General features: G+C 48.5%; 1 protein-coding gene across 1 annotated transcript; it reads left to right on the top strand.

The window, feature by feature from the left end:
• The first annotated feature begins 14,686 nt into the window (after positions 1-14,686).
• Positions 14,687-17,336, top strand: LOC147685254 (uncharacterized). Its single transcript, XM_086939614.1, has 2 exons — positions 14,687-14,996; positions 15,748-17,336. The coding sequence occupies exons 1-2, from the start codon at positions 14,687-14,689 to the stop codon at positions 17,313-17,315; spliced, it is 1,878 nt and encodes a 625-aa protein (XP_086795740.1). The 3' UTR covers positions 17,316-17,336.
• The last annotated feature ends 851 nt before the right edge of the window (positions 17,337-18,187 follow it).

Genomic DNA, 18,187 nt, shown 5'->3' with positions numbered 1-18,187 from the left:
TGTTGTCAATATATATATATATGAGACCAAAGGGAAATGGTTTACAATGTTTCTGGTGTATAAAAACATGTTTCAATATTATGGAATTACGCTATATAACTATATATGCATATTCAACATGAGTGTTCACACACCAAATAGGATTTATCCAAATGCTTAAAAATACAGCACAAATAGAAAACAATTTTTTTTTTTTTTTTAAATGTGCGTGGTACCATGGGATTATGATTTAATACATTGTGGCTTTTTTCGGTTTGTGATTCTATGGACACATAAACCCCCAAATGGATTTATCCAGTTATTGTTGAAATTCAGGTGTTGTGAATTAATATACACTTGATCATTGGGTCTGAACTGGGATTTATCCCGTTATTGGCGAACTGACCTTATATGTTTACAATGAACTGAATGGTATTTTCTTTATTCCTTTGTCATGTGACACAGAGTATTTCTACCATGTTCATTGCACGATAGCACTTTACTGTATTGTGATTGGTTACCACTGAGCACTTTTGCACTTTATATTCAGCCATACCCTAGGGTAACACCATGTGATCAAGGCCTGTGAGAGGCCGAAACGTTATGCTGCTGTGTTGCTGAAATAAATGATCAACTCACGGAATTACTGGGTCTGCTGTCTTCTTGTGGTAGCACGATGTCAGACTGCTTCAAGTGCTGAATGCCTTGCTGAAAACCCGTGGTGGATATATATATATATATATATATATATATATATATATATATATATATATATTACCTACTGGCTATCGCCAGTATATATATATATATAGTAGGTAGTTATAGTTAGGATTTTTTTCAATGTTAATTTTCAAAATTCTATTTGGAATAACTTTGGCGCCGGTTGACGAATCTGCCTGAAAATTCCCTCAAAATGGCCTTGCGGCGCATCGGTCATTTCTTGAAAGTTTGGGGGGATATGTCAAGCGGGGGCCGAGATAAAAGGGGGGTCCCAAAACGCGTTTTCCCCATGTTAATTTCCATAGGGCGGTCGATTTCACTTTTAGCCCGAACGGTTGAATTGATTTACACCAAACTTGGCAAAATTGTAGGGACTGGTAGCCCGATGTGCCTTTGCTATGTCTCAAGATATGTGCTCCAGTGGATTTTGAGTAAATAAGGTTCAAAAAAATATATATATCTATAGCCGCGCTCTGGTACATGCACCGGTACGCGCACCGGGCACGCCACGCGAGGTGCGCATGGAAAGCTGATTGGCTCTCGGGTGTCTGTAAACATTCGAAACAGTCTGGAGCGGCCGCCATCTTGTGTCTCGGTAGGATCGAGACACGAGAGGTGGCCAAAACAAAGAGGGAAATGACCATAAGGGGGCAGGGTAGACCACCCCTTGACCCCCTAGGTTTGATGTGGGGGCTATAAAAGGGCCCGCGGGACATTTAAAATATTTTTTTGTTTTGTTTTGCGTGGGGGAAGCGCCCGGTACGCGCACCGGGGAGCGGCCCGGGGAGCGTACTATGAGGGAAAAAGATGACAGAGTTTTTAAAAAATGAAGCCTTTATTTAGAAATTGGAGGTAGTTCTAAAAAGAACTTTTTTTTTCTTCTTTTTCTTGTTTTATATTTTTTTGTGTTTTTTGAACATTTTGTACTTTTTTTGGCTTTTCAAAACAGTTTTATATTTTTTTTTGTATTTTTTTAGGGGGAGAAACAAAAAAAGGGAATTGAAACTGGCTCAACTGGAGCAAAAAAACAAAAAACCCAAAAAATTACTTCTTTTTGGGGCACTTGTGATTATCACCTGCAAGGACGATGAGCTTTAAGCTTTTTTCACCATAGGCGATAAGCTTGCCACATGCAGAACAAGTGATTTTAAAATCAGCAAATCTTGGCTGAATACAAGGCATCATCTCTGATGTTTCTGGTCCCGATGAAGTGGGTTGGTTTCTTTGGGAGGTGGTCCTTGATGACTGGGGGAGGTTACTGGCCAGTTCCCTGAGCTCTGCACGAGAGTAGTTGTTTGGGTGCTTTCGGGTCATATGACGAATCATGGTATAGTTACCAAATGAATATTTTTTGTTTGGGTTGCCCCGTGAGAGTTCTTCATTGCAGATTAGGCAAGTTACCTTGGCCGCATTCACTTTTTTCTTGCCCTCTGGGATTGAAAAAAACTCCTATACAATGTGTGGCTTGGTTTTGTATGGGGTATTTTCTTCAGGCAGCCATCTTCTCCTCCCCTCCTCCTCTTCCTCTTCCTCCTCCTCCTCTTCTTGACCACCAATATAATCTGGAGCTGGTCCTGTTGGTGGTGGTGGTGGTGGTGGTGGGGCAGATGCACCAGCTGCTGCTGCTACTGAAGCCATTATTAAGATCAAAAAGGTACAGAGATGTACAAACAGGTCTTCCTCAGTCAAAGGACAAAGTCAGAATAAGGAAAAAAGGTGGGGTCTTTCATCATTTGGAAAAAAAACTGTCCTGAACCAATGAGAAGTGTTATTTTCAGGTCACAAGACCAGGGGCTTCATCATTATAAAACTAAAACTGTTATGAACCAATGAAAAGTGTTATTTTCAGGTCACTTGACCCGACGCGCTTACGCTACCTGCCCCCGGGCGCGCCCGGGGGCGCTCCGGGTCGCGTAGCGTAAGCGCGTCGGATGTTTACGTTGCGCGATCGTATTCGCTCGAGTACTTCCGGGTACGCTTACGCCGTGCGTATCACGCGGACGCGGCTACGCGATACGTCACGATCATGTTTTCGTTCGCGATATTGGCGCTTACGGGACGATGTCACTGACCATGTCATGAGTGATGTAGTATGTGACGTCATCAGCAGTGCATTGCAGGCGCGCAAGTTATAGTGAGTCCAACTAACTATAACGTGGAATTTCATTGGTTTTATGTCAGTAAAATTTCCAGCTAACTATAACTGATGTGAAACCTATGGTTTTTTTAGTGAATATATATATATATATATTACCTACTGGCGGTCGCCAGTAGGTAGTTATAGTTAGGATTTTTTTCAATGTTAAATCTCAAAATTCTATTTGAAATAACTTTGGCGCCGGTTGACGAATCTGCATGAAAATTTCCTCAAAGTGGCCTCTTCGAGCTCCGGTCCTTCCCTGAAAGTTTGGGGGGGATGCGTCAAGCGGGGGCTGAGATAAAAGGGGGGTCCCAAAATGCGTTTTCCCCATGTTAATTTCCATAGGGCGGTCGACCTCACTTTTAGCCCGAACGGCTGAATGGATTTCCACCAATCTTGGCAAAATTGTAGGGACTGGTAGCCCGATGCTATGTCTCAAGATATGTGCTCCAGTGGATTTTGAGTAATTTAGGTTAAAAAAAATATATATATATCTGTAAGCACGCCCCGGTACGCGCTTCGGGCGCGCTATGTGACTTGCGCATGGAAAGCTGATTGGCTTTCGGGTGTCTGTAAACATTCCAAACGGTCCGGAGCGCCGCCATCTTGTGTCTCGGTATGATCGAGACACAAGAGGTGGCCAAAAAAAAGGGGGAAAAGACCATTAGGGGGCAGAGTAGACCCCCCTGACCCCCTAGGTTTCATATGGGGGCTATAAAAGGACCCCGCGGGGCAAAAAAAATATATATATTTTTTTCGATTTGCGCGGGTGGCGCGCCCGGTACACGCACCGGGGAGCACACCGGGGAGAAAAGAGAATGGCAGAGTTTAAAAATTTAAGTCATTTTATATAAATGGGAGGTAGTTCTGAAAAAAACAGTTTTTTTTATTCTTTTTGTTGTTTTATATTTTTTTGGGGGGTTTTAAACATTTTTTTCTTTTTTTGGTTTTTCTGAACATTTTTTGTTTTTTTTGTATTTTTTAAGGGAAGAAACAAAAAACAGGCATTTCAAAAGGGCTCAACAGGAGAAAAAAAAAGTGCAACAAATTAATATTTCCTTTGGCACTTGTGGTTTTCCCAAGCACGATTAATAAGTGTGATGCATTGCTCACCATAGCAAATTGTTTGACCACAAAATTTACAAACCATTTTAAAATTTGAAAAGTTGGTTTGTATGATGGAGCATGTCTCACTAACTTCCGGTCCTGATGGGGTGGAAACAGTAGTTTGGGAGGTGCTGGCAGAAGATTGGACAGGATTTTTGGCCAGTTCCCTGACCTCTGCCCTAGAATAGTTATTGGGATGCTTTCTAAGCATATGCCTAATCATTGTGTGGTTGCCGAAGGAGTATTTCTTGTTGGGATTCCCCCTTGACAGTTCCTGATGACAGATTAAGCAGGTTGCTTTAGGTGCATTTACTTTTTTTTTGTCACTCGGGATAGAAAAAAATTGCCATATGATGTGCTCTTTTGGCTTGTAGGTTATGTTGTCCTCTCGGACGAATCTACTCTCCTCTTCGTCCTCATCCTCCTCCTGTTCTTGATCTCCACCACAGTGAAGTTGTGGAGGTCCTTGTAGTGGTGGTGGTGGTGGTGGTGGTCCAGAAGATCCGGCAGCTGCAGCTAATGTAGCCATTTTCGGCAGATATAAGTACAGGTCTTCCTCTCACAAAGCAAAAAGGTAGAATAAGGAAAAAAGGTGTGGGCTTTCATCATTTGGAAAAAATAAATATCCTGAACCAATGAAAAGTGTTAATTTTAGGTCACATGACCAGGGGTTTCATCATTATGAAACCAAAACTGTTATGAACCAATGAAAAGTGTTATTTTCTGGTCAAATGACCCGATGCGCTTACGCTACGCGCCCCGGGGCGCGTCCCGGGCCGCGTCACGTAAGCGTGTCGGAAGATTACGTTGCGCGATCGTATTCGCTCGAGTGCTTCCGGGTGCGCTTACGCCGTGCGTATCACGCGGACGTGGCTACGCGATTCGTCACGATCATGTTTTCGTTCGCGAAAATGGAGCTTAATGGGTGCTCCCCGGGGCGCGCTCCAGGGCGCTTCATAATAGTACGCTTTCCATTGCGCTCCCCGGGGCGCGCACCGGTAGCGCTCCGATGCAAAAAAAATAAAAAAATATGCAAAACAAATTTGCAAAATTGAAGGGACTGGTAGCCTGATGTGCCTTTGCTATGTCTCAAGATATATGCTCAAGTGGTTTTTAAGAAAATTAACTTTAAAAAAATATATATTGGGCCACATTGGGCTATATATATGTTAGAGCCCAAATGTAGCCCAAATGTCGCCCAATGTAGCCCAATGTAGACCAATGTACTTATAAAGTGAGACTTATAGTTAGGAATTAGCATTTAAAAATCTATTAAATTCACTGTAAAAACCATAGGTTTCACACCAGTTATAGTTAGGAATTAGCATTAAAAAAAACTTTGAAATTCACTGAAAAAACCATAGGTTTCACACCAGTTATAGTTAGGAATTAGCATTTAAAAATCTATTAAATTCACTGAAAAAACCATAGGTTTCACACCAGTTATAGTTACCTGGAAATTTTACTGACATAAAACCATTGAAATTCCCACGTTATAGTTAGTTGGACTCACTATAACTTGCGCGTGCAATGCACTGCTGATGACGTCACATATTACATCACTCATGACATGGTCAGTGACATCCCTCATGACATCACTGATGATACCATCCTTGCGACAGAGTGACAGACCTCCTTTCACTGTAATGTAACCCTTGAAACACATATTTAAAAATACAAACTAAAATTTTCAAAACAATGCAGATACCCATACCAGTTACAACAACCAAATCTATAATTCCAGCATTTATATACACATCCACTCATTCACCAACAGTTCTATATAGTCACTCATACATATACTCACTCATCATATGTAGTGATACACCTATACATCCTGTTACACACCAACAGTCATCCAAAAGTTACTTACACCTACTAACACATGCAAATATACTATTGAACATCCATTTATTTGCATATACAACTATACACACACTACCACCTTAATTCTAAGGAAACTTACACATACTTACTCTCTTAAACAATCACTTATAGAAACACAGACATATTTAAACACGAACTCTTACAATCTCTCACTCTCACATATACTCACTTATATACATCAATACTCACATATACTGGATTAAAACATATGTAGTTACTCATAAAGACACTAGTGAGGCAGGCTTTCACTCACTAACACACACATATACACACTCATCCACCCATACAGTCCTGCACATATGCTGTCTTCAAAACACATACAAACAGTGAGTCAGTCATTGATGCATCTATGTGCTAAGTAATACCCCCACCAAACCATACAGACACGCATACTGATACTAAAAAAACATCTAATAACCCATATGCACACACATGTAGCTACTCACCAACCCATGCAGCGAATGTCTGACAAATTATCGAAATACAGAATATCGTAGTACACTAATATCGGAACAAAAATATCGACAACACTATTATCGACTTCCTATACTTAACTATAGATTTACAAATATATCGAATTCTTAATATCAACATACACAAACATCGTTTTCATTTATATCGACTACTTTTATGTCGGTATACATAAATATCGACTTCTAAAAAATACATACACAATAAATAAAATATCGACATCAAAAATATTGTGAACAAAAATTTCGGATTTTATATTGACAGTTTATATACATATCTTTGCACATTTATTTAACATATTATACTTTTTTATCAAAATAAATACACACTACTTAATTTAAGATTTTTATTTTTTAAATTAAATATTCAAAACGATTCTATATTTTCTATTACATTACCTACACATAGAAAACTATTCTCTGCTATTTTTATAATTATATAATTATTTTTCTTTTCCCTTCTATTACAAAATACTCACAACTGAAATTCAAAAATACTAACTAACCAATCACAACACTGATTTTTTAAAACAACCAATAGCAAACTAAGGGCCCCATTAGGATAGCGGGCGGAAAACCACCCCGCCCGCCATGGATGCGGGAAACAACCGCCCGCCATGGAGGCGGTGCAACCGGCAGACAAATTAGGATCGACCGCCACTAGAGACCGACCGCGGCGGTAGCGGTGAAAATGAAACCGGCCGACGTGTGCGGTGATGACAAAACTCCGACCGCGGCGGTCGGAAAAGCAGCTGGAAATACAACACCGCCCACAGGGAAAGCGGAGACACCGCACAGGAAATTACGATATCCCCGAGGGTGGCGCGGGCGGACCGGCAGGCACCGACCGCCGCGGTCGAAGGCAGGATTGCATGGGAGAAATGACGGACAAGCACCAGCAAAGTCACCGCAGCGGACGAACACGAAATCCATCGCGGTCGATGTCAAAGCACCGCAGCGATGCCAAATACTGCATAAACAAAGTAGCCCAGCCACAAATACATACAACACACACACACAGATACAGAAATGGCAAAGAAATACACAATACTACATAACCACACCCACTACACACCTGACAACCACTATCCAATTGGACACACCCACACAGCTGAGTACAAATCCACACCCTCCACTCACCACAATCCTTTGCATCTTCCCAGAACAGAAGGCCACACACCACATCTGAGAGAGGCAAAATCGCACACAACACCCACCACCACCATCAACACCACCATCACACCATCACAATCAAACCCCCAGCACAGAACACACCTCATCACCACACCCTTGCACCCACACACCCCTGCACCCACAAACACCTCAACACCCCCACACCATGACCTCACAAAAAATGCCCAAATTCACAGAGAGTGAGTTGACAGTCATGGTCAACGAGATTGTGAGAGTAGAACCACAACTATTTGGGAACCTAGTCCAACAGACACCATTCGCCACCAGGACACAAATGTGGGAAAGGATTGTCCAAAGGGTGAATGCAGTTGGGGACACCCCAAGATCCAAGAAGGAGATCATGAAGCGGTGGCATGATCTCAAGAGGGTTGTCAAGGAGAAGAGGAGCAAGAACTGGACTGTGGCAAACTTGACTGGCAGTGGCCCTCCCGTCCCACTGAAGACATTCACACCATGGGAGGAGAAGGTGCTTGCTATCCTGCTACCTGAGAGTTACACAGGAGTAGCCGGGGGAGCGGAGGCTGGTAAGTACAGACAACCACATTGACTTTTACCTCCTTGCAATACCCAACCATCAATACACTGTCCATCCCTAAACAAGATGTAGCCAGCCATTCTGCTGAGGAGGCTTGTATGGGGCCGGAATGTCAGTACAACAACTCCCACCATAGCCCCTGTCCCACAGCCCAGCAGCATGGAGGCCTGCCCCACCCAGGAGAAAGTGTCAGCCATTGCACTGTTTAACAAACAAACTTACAGGTTGGTAGCCATCTGCACTTGGAGGGTGTTTGTGGGGGTGAGGCCTGTACCACTACTCCCAGCATGCCCCCTGTCCCACAGCCCAGCATCATGGAGGCCTGCCCCACCCAGGAGAAAGTGTCAGCCATTGCACAGTTTAACAAACAAACTTACAGGTAGGTAGCCATCTGCACTTGGAGGGTGTTTGTGGGTGCGAGGGAGGGAGGGAGGCCTGTACCACTACTCCCAGCATGCCCCCTGTCCCACAGCCCAGCATCATGGAGGCCTGCCCCACCCAGGAGAAAGTGTCAGCCATTGCACAGTTTAACAAACAAACTTACAGGTAGGTAGCCATCTGCACTTGGAGGGTGTTTGTGGGGGTGAGGCCTGTACCACTACTCCCAGCATGCCCCCTGTCCCACAGCCCAGCAGCATGGAGGCCTGCCCCACCCAGGAGAAAGTGTCAGCCATTGCACTGTTTAACAAACAAACTTACAGGTTGGTAGCCATCTGCACTTGGAGGGTGTTTGTGGGTGCGAGGGAGGGAGGGAGGCCTGTACCACTACTCCCAGCATGCCCCCTGTCCCACAGCCCAGCATCATGGAGGCCTGCCCCACCCAGGAGAAAGTGTCAGCCATTGCACAGTTTAACAAACAAACTTACAGGTAGGTAGCCATCTGCACTTGGAGGGTGTTTGTGGGTGCGAGGGAGGGAGGGAGGCCTGTACCACTACTCCCAGCATGCCCCCTGTCCCACAGCCCAGCATCATGGAGGCCTGCCCCACCCAGGAGAAAGTGTCAGCCATTGCACAGTTTAACAAACAAACTTACAGGTAGGTAGCCATCTGCACTTGGAGGGTGTTTGTGGGGGTGAGGCCTGTACCACTACTCCCAGCATGCCCCCTGTCCCACAGCCCAGCAGCATGGAGGCCTGCCCCACCCAGGAGAAAGTGTCAGCCATTGCACTGTTTAACAAACAAACTTACAGGTTGGTAGCCATCTGCACTTGGAGGGTGTTTGTGGGTGCGAGGGAGGGAGGGAGGCCTGTACCACTACTCCCAGCATGCCCCCTGTCCCACAGCCCAGCAGCATGGAGGCTACCCCCACCCAGGAGCAAGTGTCAGCCATTATACCCTGCACGATCACCTTACAGGTATGTAACTACCGTTTATCTTCATGAAGTGTGTGTGTATTAATCTATTTACTATTGTACAAAATGCATAGACAATCAACCTTTAGGACACCATGATCTAACTATCCACTATGTAATGTAACACGATGTTGCCATGATTTGTACAACTGATGACAGCACAATGCACTAGTGTACAGACAGCTGATGATACACAGATGACACAAACACTGACCACTCCCCATCTACTCCACAGGTGATGAAGAACTCACTGCTGGGGACAACACCAACGACCCGTAGAGCCAGTCTCCACCTCCGGCACATGGACTCACAGATGCAGACTCCCAGGACAGTATGGACGATGAGCTCCAGCCCGGCACATCCGGTGTTCCACACACCCAGAGGTCCCAGGCCCCCATCCTCCCCACCACCACCTCTGCTGCAACGACAACGCGGCAGACCCCTGCTGTCACAGCCTCTGCCTCCACCGCAACCACCACCGCAGCCACTGCCACCAACACCACCACGACCACCAGTACCACCTGCAGCACCCTCCCTGTCCCTAGGGATGACCAGCCCACACCAACAACTGTGGAGGGCAGGGAGCCAGTGCGTGGCGCACCAGTGGCGAGGGAAGAGGTTTGTGGCAGCAGAGCAGGTGGGAGGGCCAGGGCCAACACCAGACCTCGGGCGGAGTGGACACCATCCCTGGACCACTTCACCAGAGTTGTGGATGCCTATCAAGAGGTCCAGGGACAAAGTGGCCGGTCGGACGAATTTTTCAGGGAGCTCATCCTGCTGATGAGGTCCATCAATAACCACATGGGACAGATGGTGGACCTCATGGGCCAGCAAGTGGCGTTGCAGAGGGACAGGCCTGTGTCCCAACCACCGCCATCCCCTCCTGTTGTGCAGCAGGATCACAGTCCACCATCCTCCCCTGCGCCAACAGAGAGGGGCGAGTCCTCTGACGCCGCTGGCCATTCAGCAGGCCCCCCACCGCCAAAAAGATCTAGGGGGCGTCCAAAGAAGAGCCTGGGAGTCTCTGGAAGCCAAGCACCTGCCACACGCCAGTCACGGAGCCAGCCTTGAAGACAACCCTCTCCCCAACTGCATTGACTCTTTTGGACTATCTTTCCCCACATTGCCTTGGCAATGGCACCTGTCTGTTGGACTGGGTCACCACATTCATGTGGTGTCTACTCTTGCATCTCAGCGACCATGACTGTCAACTCACTGCTCATTCCCCACCTTCCTGTAAATATTCACGCACAATTCACATGTCCACCCCGTAAATAAAATACCTTACAATCCAGATTTTGTGTAGTGAATTCTTAAGTGCATAATTTACAATGATGATTATGTCCATGATATGTAAACATGATGTACAGTATGCAGGGCAGGAACACGCTGGAGAACCTAGGGAGACACAACAGAACTACAGTCACTGGTCTCATCGTGGCAACACACACAGATCACTGATCCACAAATATCCTAATTATCACAGGTACCCTACACAGTGTCTATCTGAAATGCTGTAATGCCGTCCATAATACATCTCCGGACGTAACGTCCATTCCAACAATCCCATACATAGGTGACAGAACATGTGGCTATTGGGAACATCTGCGCATAACCATTCATAACATAAGCTAAGACACTAGACTATGTAGACGTTGTAACTCGTCACACACCTTCAAGTGAAGTAGCGTTGGATTAGCTGCTGCCGTTGGTCAACTCCTCCCTCCTCTCCACTCTCCTCATCACTGGATTCAGGTCCCTGAGCAGGTTGTGGCCTTGGTTCCTCACCGTCATCCAGGAGCAGGGGGACCCCCTTGTGGATGGCCAGGTTGTGTAGCATACAGCATGCCACAACGATCTTGCACACCTTCCCAGGCGAGTATGCAAGTGCGCCTCCAGTCCTGTCAAGGCACCGGAACCTTGCCTTCAGCAGCCCAAAAGTACGTTCAATTACCCGTCGTGTCCTGCCATGGGCCTCATTGTAGCGGATCTCTGCAGGTGTCTGGGGATTACGGAGTGGGCTCAACAGCCATGGCCTACTGGGATAAGCCGAGTCCCCTGTGGGGGAAAAAATACACATTGCAATGTTGTACGGCCACAGTAAAGGCAGTGACACACAGCACGCGATAGCAGTTGTGTAACTCACCCACAATCCAGGCACGTTCGGGATGCAGATTCTCCATCATCCGTGGCACCATGCTGTTCCTCATGATGAAAGAGTCATGTGCCGAACCGGGATACTTAGCACACACATGTGAAATTGTCATGTCTGCAAGGCACACCACCTGCACATTCATGGAGTGGTAGTGTTTCCGGTTTCGAAAAATGTGCTCCGTCGCCTGCGGTGCCACCAGAGCCACATGGGTGCAATCTATCGCACCGACTACATGTGGGATGTGCCCAAGTGGATAGAAGTCCCCCTTAGCGGCAGCCAATTCACGTCCCCGGGGGAAATGGATGTAGCGATTCCGATAGATCATCATGGCCTCGAGTACATCCCTCAGCACCATGCTGAACATGGGCTGCGACATTCCCCCAGCGTTAGCCACGGTCTCCTGGAAGGAACCAGTCGCAAAGAAGTGTAGTGCTGCCATTACCTTGTGGGCGGGTGTGAATGCCGTAGGATAGTGACGGCGAGGCTGCAGGTGGGGCTCCAATAGATCACACAAGATCTTCAATGTCGGTCTGTCCAACCGGAATTTCCTGATGATTGCCTCATTCTCCATGTCCTCAAGCACAATCACCTGACGTAGGAGATCTGGCCTCCTCCTAGTTTAGGATTGATAACAATAGGTCAATGACAAGCATCATGAGATGGCCATAGCACAAAACATCAATGATGTAATGGGTAACAAACAATGGCCAGAAAGCTGCACGGCACATCTGGTTACATGGCTGCCCAATAGCTACACACAGAGGGCAGGCCTCTCCAGTGACAATACCCAAGTGACAATAATGTGGATACAATGATTAAACGAGTGACATGCGCAGACATGGAGCTACAAGAGCCACAAATCTAATGTGACTTAACATGTCTGTCATACCCATCTGCCGTACCTGCCAGACCTCAATGCATCATGTACATTGTGGAAGCATTCATCAACACAATGATCACAATAGCAGGGACACTTCTGGTTGTGTGCATGATCAGTTCTGAATGCACAAGTCAGGTACGATACAATGCAGTGCCACCAGCCTGGTCAAGGTCTGCACTGAACAACAACACATTAAACCTCACTACATCTATGTAGAGCACCTGACGTCTGTCAATTATCAGCACCCATCAAAAGCCGTACTAAAATGGCACAAACACATGCTAAAGTGGCTCAGACTGAACGTGCGTCCTCCTGTGGATGCAATGGCTCTGTGGCATCGTGTGTACAATGATGTGCCCTACACCATGTAGCTGCATGGCACTTATACATTGTCCATGATTGACATACACAGCAATGTGTACGAAAATGGCAGAACCTAGCGCCAGTCCCTGGCGGTGTGACCCCAGCACCACCATCTACCCAGCCAAGGTAGCCATTGGCACATGGACTGGTGTCCATGCCGCTGGCTAGGCTCCGCCGCATCAGTCGCGGTACCTACCGCCGGTCCCCGGCGGAGCGTCACCGCCATGGTGCATTGCATACAGCCAATGGCATGGTTGTTCAATGTGGCATGATGCAGATTTGAATAATGCAGAAGCGGCGCGCCGCCGCCGCGGAGCCGGTCATTGGATGCTTTTGAATGATGCACCATCGCGGTAGCGCACCCCGGACACCCGCGGTGCGTCACCGCCATGGTGCATTGCATACAGCCAATGGCATGGGTGTTCAATGTGGCATGATGCAGATTTGAATAATGCGGAAGCGGCGCGCCGCCGCCGCGGAGCCGGTCATTGGATGCTTTTGAATGATGCACCATCGCGGTAGCGCACCCCGGACACCCGCGGTGCGTCACCGCCATGGTGCATTGCATTCAGCCAATGGCATGGGTGTTCAATGTGGCATGATGCAGATTTGAATAATGCGGAAGCGGCGCGCCGCCGCCGCGGAGCCGGTCATTGGATGCTTTTGAATGATGCACCATCGCGGTAGCGCACCCCGGACACCCGCGGTGCGTCACCGCCATGGTGCATTGCATACAGCCAATGGCATGGGTGTTCAATGTGGCATGATGCAGATTTGAATAATGCGGAAGCGGCGCGCCGCCGCCGCGGAGCCGGTCATTGGATGCTTATGAATAAGGCTGACCCAGACAACCAATTGTAGCACCTTATCAGCTTCCTAACGACCCCATGGGCCTATAAATCTGTGGGAGTGAGCCACACATTCCCACTGCTCACAGAGCCTGCTGCCTGGGACCCTCTCCTGCTGCTGCCTGGGACCCTCTCCTGCTGCTGCCTGGGACCCTCTCCTGCTGCTGCCTGGGACCCTCTCCTGCTGCTGCCTGGGACCCTCTCCTGCTGCTGCCTGGGACCCTCTCCTGCTGCTGCTCACAGAGCCTGCTGGCTGGGACACCTCACAACTCACTTCCGCCACAGGTCTGCCATATCCACAGGGATGTCAAGAACAGATAAGATCCGTGCCAGTCCATTCACGAGTGAGGAGCTGGATGTCCTTGTGAACGAGGTGCTGGCACAGTACCCACGGCTGTTTGGTGGCCCCAATGTCGTGGTAAGTCACCATGTAGGGAGCAGTAGGGCAGGGTGGTGTCAGACGTGTATTCATGATGCAGCTGTATGTTATTTTGGATGTGTGGTGCTGACAAACACTGACAGACAAGATGTTTGCAGGTGGTGGGAGTGTGTGTTTTGCATTATGACTCTGTCCTAGGCCAATACTTGTATGTGTGAGTGGGATGTGCTACTTTTTGGGGCAGACATGACCAACGGTTGTTTGCCTTGTAGCTGGTTGGACAGTGTCCGCTTGTGATGTAATTTCAGGGTGCCCCTGTAGTCATAGTCGGTGTGCCCCACAGAGTAGGTTCAGTGGCTGCCCTTCCAAAGTTTGTCCATCAGCCAACTTACATGCTACAGTTGCTGCACACTGATTAGTGGATATGCCACATCAATGCCCTGTACAATTTATGATTTACACAGTGCTGTCGATGCATTTGTGTTGAATCATCATTCTTCAGTGTGATAATCATGGAGACTACGAAGCTCAATGTGTGCATGCATTCACTAATGTTTATGCCATGCAGAGTGGCCTTGTGAGGGTACCCCCAGTTCTGGAGGGAGGGGGGTCACTGTGCGTCCAGATTCAGTGTCTGGCTGCTGTACTGATAGATGCTGACATATGACAATGTGTAAATGTTCATTAGTCCTTCTTTACTCTCATACCTGCAGCTCAAAGTACACCAACGTAAGGCTGTCTGGAGGGCCATAGCAGCAAAGGTGCGAGCCCTGGGGGTATCAAACAGACGACACACACACTGTCACAAGAGGTGGGACGACATCAGCCGGCTGGCTAAGCAAGTGGCAGAGATGAAGTTGGGGATGGTACCACGCACAGGGCATGTGGCACGCCGCACCATGACTCCGCTGATGGCACGCATACTGGCAGTGACCTATCCAGACCTGGATGCACGTCTGAAGGGGCTTCAGCAGCAAGACAGCGATGGTGAGTATCCGGGGAGGGAGAGTTTGTCTGGGAGTGGATGCATGTGTAGAGTGCCTGTGTCTGCGGTGACACATGTGATGTGCGTGTGCTGCCATGCTGTGATATGTGATGTGAGTGGCAACTGTGATGTGTGTCTGTATGAGGCATTGGCCCACCATGGCCTTACTCTGCAGCTCCTGGCTGCAGTTTTCAGTCCTTGACATATATTTTGTTGTCCACATGGTCACTCTTCTTTGTGATGGTGGGTGTAGTCCCTATTATGCTGTACAGCTGTGTCCACTTAATGAGTGGTACACCATGTCAGTCTACTTTGCATGCACCTGCATGGTAGTGGCCCACACATCTGACAACAATGTGAACCCACATTGGCACATGGTGATTGTAATGGCCTATTTGACAATGTGGCATGTGTAGACAAAACAGGTGTGTGTATTCCCCTCTGGATCCCTTTAGGCTCTGGAAGTGGTGATGTTAGTTGTGGCTACATCATGTCCGTGGGGCAGGTCCATGTGGGCTAGGGGAACACCATCCATGGGCAGGGTGTAGTGCTGTGTGTCATCGACATTGGTCCACTCCTGCCTGTTTGTCCGCATGACAGGCTCAGTTGTGGTGTAACTGGTGTGTAGCAGCACAATGATTTGAGGGTGTGGTGGTTACCATGTAGCTCTAGGCCTCTCATGTGCTGCATTGCTCTGATATCGTGTGACCAGACTATGACACTTATACAACCATGTTTCTGTCACTAATGCAGATTCGGAAGACACCACGGCGGAACATGATCCTGAAAGTGGTGGGGAGACCAGCACGACAGCGGCAGCAGAGCAGGTTGAGACAGAGCAAAGTGACACTGACCACACCAGCGCTACTGAGGGTGACAGGAGTATGCATGAGGAATCTGTGGCTGAGACACAGAGTACCACTTCATCTGATGGCAGGGGGGATGAGTCCCTGTTAGCAGCCACAGGGGATGGGGACTCTGCTGCTGCATCTGACTACCAACGGCCACTGCCCACCCTCCCATCCACTTCCTCTGGGGCTGGCCGTATCCGTGTCACTAAGAGGGGACGTGTGACATTCACACGTGGCACCGCAGCACCTGCACCTGTCCCCCCTGCTGCCCTCAGTGCAGAGTGCGTAGAGCTCCTGCGGCAACTTTGCGTGGGCCAGACCGCCGTGCTGAATGCCTTCAGTGCCCACGATTACAAAATAGGGCAGGTTCTGGCATTCATGGAGGGCATACACTGTGACGTGGGTGGCCTACATCGTACACTCCTGTCATTGTCAGGTACAGTGACGTCAGCCCTCCAACATGCCCCCTTTGCAGCTCAGGTGCCTGTGACGTCCACCCAGTCAGTGGCCACATCAGATGACAGTGAGCACTTGGGACATACATCAAGTAAACGTTACAACACTAGGAGCACAGCTCAGACCCAAAGCAAACAATCCCGTCCACAGACTCCATCCCCAACGAAGGGCAGGGACCCCCCAATATGCACAGACAAGGTGAAGTCACAGAAGAGCAAGGCCAGAAGAACATTGTGTCAGACATCAGGCTCACATGCTGCTGAGCCATCACCAGATATTGACTCTGCTATGCCCACAGAGGATGTGTGGGATGTCATGACTACACCTGGGGTGAACACAGGGACACACCCACCTACCACATCAACCCCAGAACAAAGTACATCGAGGCAGGTGGAGGGAAGCCCTGTTGTGACCAGCCCAGTCATTGTGGCAAAGAAGGGCAGTGTAGTGGCCATCCCTGGCAAGAAGGGACAGGAGGGCAGTGTAGTGGCCATCCCTGGCAAGAAGGGACAGGAGGGCAGTGTAGTGGCCATCCCTGGCAAGAAGGGACAGGAGGGCAGTGTAGTGGCCATCCCTGGGGTAAGTGGGAAGGTGGTCACTGTGGGGGGTACACCTTCCAGAGAGGCTAAAGTGGTCCGGAGGCGTAGCCAGCACAAGCGTACTGCAGGATCAAGCACTTCTCCAGAGGGAGTGGCAGTGTCTGCCCCTGAAGTGGAACAGTTGGGGGGTGTGCAGGTGGTGTCAACGCCACTTCCCATCAACCCCATGACAGGGAAGCAAATTCATATTCCAAAGAAGTGGAAGGGCACCCCTCCAACCTTTCCCACCCACACTGTGTCAAGGGCGTGCATGACTCCACCTCCACGTGCCACGGTGCCACCTGGTCCGCACAGCCCTCCACCTTGCAGGCCCTCTGTTATAGCCACACCACATGTCCCTCTGTCACACCAGTCAAGTCGACCTGCAGTCCCTGACACACAGCCAGGTTCCACTCCACATGACAGCCAGGAGTGAGTTGTCAACACCCTCAGACGCCTGTGCCACACATAGGTGTGCTACAGTACACCATTGTTAGCGATGTGGGTGTGTTCCTGGGCCTGTTGCTCTGATGTGCTGTACCCTGCCCTGCCAAGGACACTGGGCCTGTTGCTCTGATGTGCTCTCCCCTGCCAGGGACTCTGGGCCTGTTGCTCTGATGTGCTGTACCCTGCCCTGCCAAGGACACTGGGCCTGTTGCTCTGATGTGCTCTCCCCTGCCAGGGACTCTGGGCCTGTTGCTCTGATGTGCTGTACCCTGCCCTGCCAAGGACTTTGCACTTCCCGATTGTGATTCACCAGTGCATAGTCTATGGCATTTGCACATGATTTTGAGAGTTGCTGTTGTCTACTTATGTTGTGTAGCGACATCTGTGCAATATGTGAATAAATACAGTACATTATGGTGTGTTTTCTCTGTCTCCTTACTGATTAAAGTCATTTTCTTGTTTGACTGAGTTCCATGGTCTATTTTGTACATCACCATTGCAAGGTTGTATGTGGCCATATGATTTTTAGACAGGGGGACAGGTTCTTCAGTCCATTGTGGCCCTGCTGATGTTGTACTCTGTGATGGTTATTTGGCAGGCCATGCAGTTTTCGTGTGGGTGAATTGCTATTGCTGCATACACTGTTCACAGGTCACCTTGGGGGACACTGGCAGCACAGGGTGTGCAGCTGTGCTGTGGTGTAGTAGATGTTTATGATGAGATGAGGTGTGTGTTTCCCATTCTGTGTGCCCTGGCGTGTATGTGTATGGTCGTCTTGTGTTGGCCCTTGGTCCTGGTGGCATGGCTTACATGGCATGTGTGTGGCAGAGGTGTGCAGTGTGAAGGGTGTTAGTTTGTAGT

The sequence above is a fragment of the Lissotriton vulgaris genome, chromosome 10, assembly GCF_964263255.1.
Source record: "Lissotriton vulgaris chromosome 10, aLisVul1.2, whole genome shotgun sequence".
Taxonomy (NCBI): Eukaryota; Metazoa; Chordata; class Amphibia; order Caudata; family Salamandridae; genus Lissotriton; species Lissotriton vulgaris.
Note: the sequence above shows the minus strand (reverse complement) of the source record. Positions and strands in the feature narration are given on the sequence as shown.